This window comes from Lissotriton vulgaris, chromosome 8, assembly GCF_964263255.1.
Source record: "Lissotriton vulgaris chromosome 8, aLisVul1.2, whole genome shotgun sequence".
Taxonomy (NCBI): Eukaryota; Metazoa; Chordata; class Amphibia; order Caudata; family Salamandridae; genus Lissotriton; species Lissotriton vulgaris.
In genome coordinates, this window is record NC_141696.1 from 1,331,973,154 (window position 1) to 1,331,983,349 (window position 10,196).

Sequence of the window (10,196 nt, forward strand, 5' to 3'; positions counted from 1 at the left end):
TGTGAAAAGCCACTGAAAAACAATAAACAGCCCAACAGGCAGGACATATATGTTTATGGCCTTTTATTTATGCAGTCATACCTAAAGCCAACCGGCCGTTATATAACATAACACATGTACTCCATACAGGAGTTCGTGAAACAAATCCCAGACATCAACACCTAAGTGGAATACAGGTATACTCCCATAAAAAGTACATAAATAACAGCAATCATCCAACAGCAAATGTACTCCTTTTTCAAGTCTGAAATCCTATATAAACGGTAGCTCTAGTCTCACTCCTCTACTCAGTATAAAAAATATTGACAGTAAAAATATAATAAATACAAAAATAAAGACTGCTATATACTGCTGATATAGATAAAAAAATAGCATTTTAAAAAAACCAGTAGATTTAACCACAAAATCAATTATGAAATCTACTATATAAAATACATAGGAACTTTAATTAAACAAAATCACCAATGAAAAAATATACATTTGATTAAGTACTATTTTGTTATTAAAATGTTTAATATTTACTAATACTGTTCTATTCAAACTAAAAATATATGTATTTCTTTAACTATATAACAATGTCTTAAAATGAACATAGGTATATATTCATAAACCAAAAATAGTGTGCTTTAATAATGCATTTCAAAATCTTAATCTTTTTTAAGAAACTTTACTTTTGATTACAATGCTTCATATTACATTTTCAATTAGAAATGTAATTAAATATGTGCACACCATGGTGTATCCATTTAAAATAACATTCATAATTTAAAACAAAAAAGGATTCTTTTATATTAAATTTGACAATTTAAATTAAAATGTATAAATCTGAGAATATATGCATTATTCATTGACATATTAAAAATGATCATAAACATATTTTAAAACTGTTTCACAAGCATAATAAATATTTGCAAACATCTAAAGATTTAAATGAAATCAAAAAGAAGAAAAAATAAAACAATTAAGCACTGCTGATGTCATGTGCTAATACCTGTTCTACAAAATTCAAGAAATCACCTCATCTATCGGGATTCAAAGGTACTATTCCATCTCCAGACCCACTAAAATCTTAGAAAACTCCATTTTGAAGGGCGTTATTTATTACTCTAATTCCACTCCTGCAATCAGTGAGTAAAGTACATTAAAAAGGGGCTCAAAGTTACCATTCTAACTCCATTCCCAAAACATTGGACAAAATGCCTAAATATATAGGGTCAGATTTACTCTTCTAACCCAACTCCCCCAAGCATTGGTGAAAGTCCATATACTGGGGGTGGTAGAGATTCAGATTTACTTTTCTAACTCCAATCCCACAACCATAAGCACAGAAAAGAAAATACCCTTGGCAGTCTAAGACAATTATTGTCTGACGGCTGCTGCAGAGAGTTTTTATGTCTTGATTTTATTGAACTTATAAGCAGCCTTGAACACTGTTGACCACAAATCCTTATTAAACGAATTGCAAGCAGATGAAAAATACAGATAATCACTAAAATGGCTCATCTCTTTGCTCTATGATAGATACCAACTAAAGCTTTTAAGACCCTTCTCATCTGCAGTCAAAATGTTATCCTGCAGCATCTCTCTCTTCACTGAGTCACAGTATCAATTTAACTTGCACATGAAACCTCATGCAGCTCTCCTGCATTCTTTTAAGGCTCACTTTTTACTCTTATGTTCTGTTTAAATTAAGTGACAATACCACAACAGTTCTGTGCTAAAATGTCCTTCGGCTGTCAAAGACTGTATGGGTACCCATTGCCTCAAGCTAAACACCAACAAAAGAAGGAAAATGCAATTTTTGACACATTGCTGTATGGCTACCTGATTCCGATCCCTGCATGCAACCCACATACTTACTAAATAGTCTTAGAATTAAATTAACTTCCTCTTTCTTGTTGAAGAGTCATGTTGTTTCACTGATTTCACATTTCACCTTTCTTTTGGATACACACCACCCAATGATGGCCCTTCTTTCTGCTGAGAACCATAATGCTATGGTAACAGAACTGTTCACCTTATGCTTGGCATATTGCAGCTTCATCTCTATGTGCATCAAGTAATCTCTGAATCATCAGTTCAGAGCTATTCAAAACCAGGCTGCTCATCTTGTACTAGGGGCTCCTCCTTTTAGTAACCGATAACTGGTAAAGTTTGACTGTTAATGTGCAGTGCTTAATTTGTAAAACAATAAGTGCCAGGCCTCTCATCAGGATGCATCCACAGCTTGCACCACCCATTGCCCCTGCTGGCATTGCCAGTGACAGTTCCCATACAACCACTAATCAGTACACTGCTACTAGTGTGACAATTCAAACTATTTAAGGCCCCAAAGCTACACAAATGTCTTGGACAGCAAGTATTAGTTGTTTTTAATGTATACTGAATTAATAAACAATTGCTGTTTTGCTCAATTCTAAATTATACAAGCAGCCACACCATGTGGCAGCTGCCATAAGTGCTGGTGTTGATAATTAAGTGCTGGTGGCGAGCACCAGAAACCACCAGCTCAAATTAAGCCGGGGAGTTCCTACTCCAGTTGAAAAATTCTCAATTGGTTGCCCATGTGGGGGCTTTTAAGGGTCTTTGTATAATTAATTGCTTTGTGTATGTTAATGCTCCTAGATTCATTACTAACCATGCCCATCGATACTGCCAAGATATATTTCTTTGTTCTACACACCTCATGCTTCTACAGGTTTCTAGGTTTCACAGAGCTACAATTGGTGGCCATGCTTTTTGTTTCACTGACTCTCACTATTGAATGCCTTACCATTTGTACTTACTATGTGTGTCTTGCAATTTACACAGGCACTAAGGATACTACTTTTCACCCAACATTCCTCCCAATTTCTCAATTAGGCTTGTGTGGAAATCAGTTTAATCTTTGAACAAGCACTATAAAACCCCACTGGTGATAGTCACACTGAGGAAAGTACATATGAATGGGCGAGTTCAATCTTGCACTCTAACTTCAATCCAATAAACAGTTTATCAAATGTCTAATTGGCAGAGGGGGGGATGTCAAATTTGCTATTCTTATTCCAGTCCCACAATCATTGGGAAAGTGCATATTTTAGCGGGCGTCGGTATTTTACTACACTAACAACAATCTAACAGAGACTGGGGAAAGAGACATTTAATGTGGTGTCAGATTAGTTTAATTCTAATCCAACAAACACTGGAGAAAGTGCATATATATTTGGGGGCGGGGTTGAATATAGTATTCTAACTCCAATTTCACAAACATTGTTGTAATTGTTAATGCTACTACCACAACTAATACTTTAGAAGAGACACGTCTCTGAATGGCTGATTTAATTGAGGAAAGAGGCTGGTGTTCTCATTCAAACCAATTTTAGTTAACATGTCTAGAGATGTGGTGATCTACCTAGCCAAGAATATTAGATGGGTAAGAAAGGCAGCATAGTGAGATTTGAAGGAGGCCGCAGTTTAAAGAAGACTAAAGTTTGACATATAGTTTAACTGTAGAAGGTCATTTACTTCTGTGTTTCTCACAAGATGCTTAAATTGTCTGTTCTAGATTTGATGACGTTAAGTATACCATTGATAAAACCGGTCCAATTGCGGAAAGATACCCTGGACTTGGGAAAAAGGTGGATGCTGCCTTCCAATTAAATGGTAAGTTAATCCAGTCTTTTTAAGTAACATTTAATGCATATCAGTAGGTAAAAGTCTGCAAAATGCTGCTGGCTAAAAAGTGGTAGAAAGGTGGCTAAACAGGCGAAAACATGCTTCTGCAACACCAAAGCAAGGAGGCTACCAAGAGGCAAACTAAATATTTCCTAAAAATTTCATTCCTCACAATTACCTTGTATTAGTAGTGCAATCCTTTACTATGAAGAACTACAACTAAACTATGCAATAGAAGTAGCCGAATGATGAAAGTAGAGCCCAAACCATGTTTACTGAATGTAAATATCTATTCATAATCACCACAGATATTTGAAGAACATTGAATAAGGGAGCCTGAATAAAAATAACTATAACATTTGCACTGAATATCATTGAATATCAATGAGCATGACTGTTAATAAGGATGTCTATTTGAATCAATCAATGTTATCCTATACGTAATAGTTCAAAAGTAATAAAAAGATGTTCATATGAGCTGTATTGAAGTACTACCTAAATCCTGCTTCAGATTTCTGATGACTGGTGTGAGAAAACTGGGCTTGATTGTCCCAGGGCAAACAGAGGTTACGGATACCCAATTGTGACAACAGGGGCATTTTGCTTCTGATACCCTGGGAGCAGTGGTGGCAAGCACAGATCATCTCTGCTCCGTCGTCTCTTCAGGCCGGCTGAAACAGAGAAGCAGGAAGCACATGGCAACCAGGCTCCCCTGACCAATCACAATGCAACGCAGCATTGTGATTGGTCTGAGCGCCGTGGCTCGGTACTCAGTCAGGGACTGGTGGCTTGGACAAGTTATCCATACAGGCTGTAATGCAGCCTGCAAAGAGATCATGCAAAGTGCATTTGAAAACTTGGCCGGCCCAACTTAGCATTTTATAGGAAATTATTGTGCTACAGTGGTCCCAGTTTTTCCCCTTACAGGCATTAATAATTGATTTCTAAAAAGCTAACCTCATCCACTGTATCTACTGTAAGAAACTGGACCCATAACTGAGGAAAGATGTGATGTGAGCTGCTTGTGAGCATGCACAAAGTTGAACAATCTTGCACCTAAAAGTAAAATCAGGGTTCCGTAATAAATCCTAGGGTTACCCTTGGTATATTAGCACCAGCGACAGTCTTCTCACAGAGGAAGTGCCTGTGTTATTTTTAACAGCATCAACGTTTAATAAAGTCAAGGAATAAATCAGATGAAACTTCCAAACGAAATTAGTAAAAAAAAAAAATGATAACTAAAAAGATAAGTCAATAGGATCAGAAAGTTTGCATTCTTAATCAAATGCTACCACATGTCTACAGGAAATAATGGCAAACCTCATTGTGTATGTTGTCCTAAGAGGCATGGAAGATGGGACCCAGGCGCCTATGCTGGCCCATCTCAATAGAACAAGGATAGGGTAACAGTGACAATGTGTCCCATTAACCAGTTTTACCATCAGACATATGAACACTGCATACTCTGTTCTTTAGACCTTCTCTCCTTCACATCCTTAGGGAAGATGGCCCACTGTAGTAGACCCTTCTGGCTAAGTCTTATTTCATCCTTGTGGGGTTAGCAAAAATATTAGATGCTTCCGATTCTGAAAAAAGTACTTTGAAGCAGAGATTTAAGAAAGATATGGCATCAATCATAACAAAGTCCTCATCCAGGGAGGCAAGAATTCTTTTACACAATATTTATTTCTGACTTTCCCTAAGTGTATGCCATGTACGTCTGTCTTTTTTCCAGTACTTCATGTACGCGTTGATGAAATTATTCTCATGAATCTCTACTTATTCGTTTTCCAAGATGTCTGCAGAGAGTCGTTTGTGCGCTTCTCTCTTTAGGCTCCCTAGTTCCACCCTCATTTCCGCCAATGTCAACCTTTGTTTACCCACTGTTGATCTAAAGAGGATTGTCATTATGTATCCAGTGGGTCCCTCTTTCAAAAAGATTCCCTGCAGAGGTTCGAATGTACTATAAAAAAAGACAGGACATGTGGTTAGGTAGCCAAATGTTTATCCATTCCTTTGTCACATATTTACTGTCAGTCCCCTCTATGTCCTATGATCTTTAATCAGAAACTCTTGTCTTAGATAAATGGCACAAAAGGAGGCCTGGGAATCAGAGGGCATTTTGTTTTTGTGAAACTCTTGAGTTATGCATGAAATTCGTGCCAAGTCAGATCCCTGTGCTGGAAGGAAACTATTTACAATTCTCTGTAGTACGTCCCACCGTCTCCCACACTGGGCAAACTGGGAGATACTGTATCATCTTGACAGAGGCTTGTGAAGGGGAGCATCTACCTCTATTTACTTCCAACTTGAAGTCTGTCTAGTTATGAATGATAATTATTTCCTTTAAAAATAGATTGTACACTGAGTATATCATGGGAATGTTTGAATCAAACTGATCTAACTTCAATTTTTTATATATATTGCAGGGTTTCTTTTTGTTACCAGTGGTGCTACTTTATTTAAATATGACTACAAGAACAATAAAGTGGTTGAAAATTGGAACATCAAAGCATGGCTTGGCTGCTGAGACACAATTTATGTGATAACACCAAGAATGTATCAATACTAACAACTGCCATGCAAATAAAAAACTAGCAGTTATCTATTTGTGATCCACTGTTTCCTTATTCCTAATCTGTTTCAATAATATCATATATCTGAGTAGTTGCATTATCTAAACAATATTGGCTTGAACATATTTTCAGAAAAATATAAAGTATTGGAAAGTGCTTTTTTTAACCTATATAGGCTAGATTGAAATAAAAATGTGTGTGTGTGTGTGTGTGTATGTGCGTGTGTGTGTGTGTTTGCATGAGAGGCTATACAGCTGGCCATATCTTTCATTGGACTAACAAAAATGATATGTTCTGTTACGTATCAGCTTTCAAAGATTCATCAGACTTTCTAATTAACTGGCATTGCGCTTATTGTTCAGGAGGTAAAGTAGCAAACTTGTCAAATATTTTTTTCTTACAAATATTAAAAATAGTTTTTTAGCCAAAGCATGGAATGAGAAGAAACCCACAGGGTATGTGAGAGCTGCATTTCTGTGCTGTGCTGAGACTAATCTTGCCACTTTCATTGGGTTGAGGGAGAGCGGTACGAAGCTATGCATGCATACACAAATGTTTGCATGTGTTGGCACCTTAGCAAAAGTTTGCCTATATTTGTTTCAAATGCAAAATTGACCGTAAAGCATATTATTATAAAACTATCAGGCCAGATTTGATAAACAAGCAAAGGCATGCAAATACCCTATTCTTCACTCACAGCAGTACAAGCTCTTAAATACTTTCCCTTCACCACCATGATAGCATGAATTTGAGTCATTAGTGTGTGTCATCGCAATGAACCATGCTTCCTTCCTCAGTCAGTGAATTAAGTACCAAAAAGGTGAATACTAACATTAACTACAGTGCTTACAAATGGGAACAATGTGGTAAGAAGGGATACCCCTCGTATCATATCAGGGGCTAATGATCTCAGGAACACAGCACAGGGAGCCGCTCCCTCTGCCCAAATGAGCCTAGAGTGATGGTAAATGAGACAGCAACCAGGCGGGGCTCTTCTAGCCTCTTCCCTCTGGTTGTCAAGGCTACCAGGCCCCTCTACCTTGAACACAGCTGTGCACAATGCATCTACAACAAGCAGATCGCAACTCACAATTTAAAGGACCTATCCAGACTAGGGGGAAAAATCACATCCAATCACATTTCTGGTAGTTAGTTGTCATGGATATTTCTCATTGTATTTTTTCTCCACAGCAATGCCAGGCATATAACAGGAACAACTTAATTGGTTAATGCACCCATCGCAGAAGTCTAAGCAACCTGCAAATCACAGGTTCACATCCATGGATGAGACAACTGTAAAATTAGTTAACTTGATAGAAGCACAGGAGATGCAGGCGTACAAAATGTGGTGTATTTTTCTTCAAGTACAGCGAAAGGACCCCAGCCACAGCTATTCGTCTTCAAAACCTTCTCTCACTCCTCGGAGGGAGCTCGCCTCAGAACGTTCACCACTGTGACATTCTACAGCATGTCACAGTGGTGTGAACCACTACAAACACAGGGGAGGGGGTGAGTGGCAAGGCCAGGGTTCCCCCTACAACAGAGGATACCACACATCCCCCTCCTTTACACAACAAAGAACATATCGAACATAAGGGAAGAGAATGCATAAGAATAATTATTTAGCAACGTAGTGTTCCAAATACCTCGGTCGGCAACCTTTCCTGTGGGAAAGGGGTTGGCCTGTCCTGAACAACCCAGCTCAGGCATATCGCCCCTTTTCCGGGTTCTGCCCCTAGTGTGTTGTTGGTGGCCACCGTGGGAGCAGTGTACCTTACCACCCTCCCCAAATTCCAAATCTTCCCTTCTTGTGTCTTGACAGCATTCTTGAATAACTTTACAATCTTGGTACGCTCAGTGAACTCAGACCAATTTGCTCTGCCAATGGGTGCTTTTATTTTGACCAGATCTCCCACCTGGAATCTCACGTCTTTGACAGTATGTAGCCTGTCAAACCTGTTCTTCCTATCATTCATGGCTTAACGTTCTCTGTCTCACCACTGTGACTCTTTAGAGTGCCCTGTCCAACATTTGTACCACTTCATCCACCGGGGTACTAACCTTGTGTTGGGTTTTCTAGCTTTAAGCAATTCGAAAGGTGTCATGCCAGTGGTTTGATGAGGGGTCAGTCTGTAGGCTTCCAGACATTTCAGGACCCCACCCTTCCAACACAACCCACTAGCCTTCGCTAGTTGGCTCCCTCCATGATGGTCTTGTTCAATCGTTCGACCATCCCATTTGTCTCTGGGTGATAAAGTGCACACCCCTTGTGTTCGATCCCATTACTCCCTAAGAATTCTCTAATTTCTCTAGAGCAGAGTTGCACCCCATTGTCCATCAATACGCTACTTGGCAAACCTTCCCTGATGAATACTTCTAGTAGAAAGTCTATGACAGCCCTCGTGGTGATCTCTGACGCAAATTTGAGTTCTGGCCATCTGGAGTAGAGATCTATGAGTACAAAGATGTAGGGTGTATGATGTTCCCCGGTCAAGGAACCGACAATGTCTAAAGCCACATCCACCCATGGACCCACAGGGAGAGGCCTGGAAGGTGTGTCCTGTTTTAGAACCTTGTCACTGGCGAAGCATGGCACACAGTCTCTTATCTCCCTCTCGATTTTGAGATCCATGTTGGGCCACCAGTAGTCTAGCCGCAATCTTTGGTTTTCGTAATTCCCAAGTGCCCCTCATGGGCCAGGTTGACTAAAGTCTCTCTCAAGGTCTCGGGAGGGACCAACCTTGTGCCCTGAAAAGACAATCTTCGGTGAAGGACAGTTCATTTCTGATGACCCAGAATGGTCTAAGAGACTATTCCCGCTTGTCCTGGTCCATCCAACCACCCTTCGTCTTCTCACAGATTTTCTGTGAGAGCACGTCAGCTCTGAGCACTTCTTACAGCGTTCTTCCTCAATGGCTCCTTGAGTGATGACGCAAATGATCTCCGCCAGCATCTCTTTACCTGCCTCATTCTCCTCCTCCACATCGACTGCTTCATCACGACCCTCACTCACCAGGTGAGAAAGGCAGTCAGCTGCAAGATTCCTCACTCTGTGTATAAATTCCACCCCAAACGTGTACTCTTGAAGGCTCACGACCCATTGTCTGATACTGATCGTTTGATGTGCCGCTAGTGCTTCTTTTTCTATTACCGAGTAATTGAACTCGGCCTTAAGTAGCGAGCGCGATGCAAATGCTATTGTTTCTTCCCCTCTTTCTCCAGCCTGCATCAGGACTACTCCCAATCCTTTCGAACTGGCGTCGGTGGTCAGCACAGTCTTCCTGCCAGGTATAAAAGATTTGAGGTTCGGGTCTTCAGCTAACGCTTTTTTTGTATCTTCGAACTCCTTCTGGCACGCCACGCTCCAGTCGAATGTCACCGCTTTCCTGAGTAGGTTGCGTATGGCATATGTGCCTCCGGCAAAGTTCTGCACAAATTTGCTATAAGATTCCACCATCCCCATGAAGGATTTTATTTCATCTTTGCTTTTGGGTGGTGTGAGGTTGATAATTGTGTTTTGAAGATCTGCTTTGGGGCGAATGCCCTCCGTTGTCAGTTTGTGGCCCAGAAACTCTATTTCAGCACAGCCAATCTTGCACTTTTATTTCATCACTGTGAGTCCTTGTTCTTTTAATCTTTCCAGAACCTGTCTTATCCTGAGCTAATGTTGTATGCCATCCTCTCCGAAGATCAGCACGTCATCCTGGTAGCACACAACCACAGGGATGCCCTTAAGGAGGTGGCTCATTATCCTTTGGAAGACTGCTGCAGCAGACACTAGTCCAAACGGCATCCGCTTGAATTTGTATGCCCCCATCAGCCTAATTAATGCTGTGAGTTCTTGTGAGTCAGGGTGGAGCCTGACTTGGTAGTAGGCTGAGGTCAGATCCAGTGTGGTAAATACCTTTGCCCCTGCTAAAGTGCTCAACATTTGTGAAATGTTCGGGAGGAGGTACTTATCAACTA

General features: G+C 40.1%; 1 protein-coding gene across 1 annotated transcript in view; it reads left to right on the top strand.

Moving 5' to 3' along the window:
* Positions 1-6,258, top strand: part of LOC147698693 (collagenase 3-like) — a 41,671-nt gene extending 35,413 nt beyond the window's left edge. The window contains exons 9-10 of the mRNA XM_086933494.1: positions 3,545-3,642; positions 6,084-6,258. Of these exons, the coding sequence (XP_086789620.1) occupies positions 3,545-3,642; positions 6,084-6,184 (199 nt within the window). The 3' untranslated portion in view covers positions 6,185-6,258. The remainder of the gene's footprint in view (positions 1-3,544; positions 3,643-6,083) is intronic.
* The last annotated feature ends 3,938 nt before the right edge of the window (positions 6,259-10,196 follow it).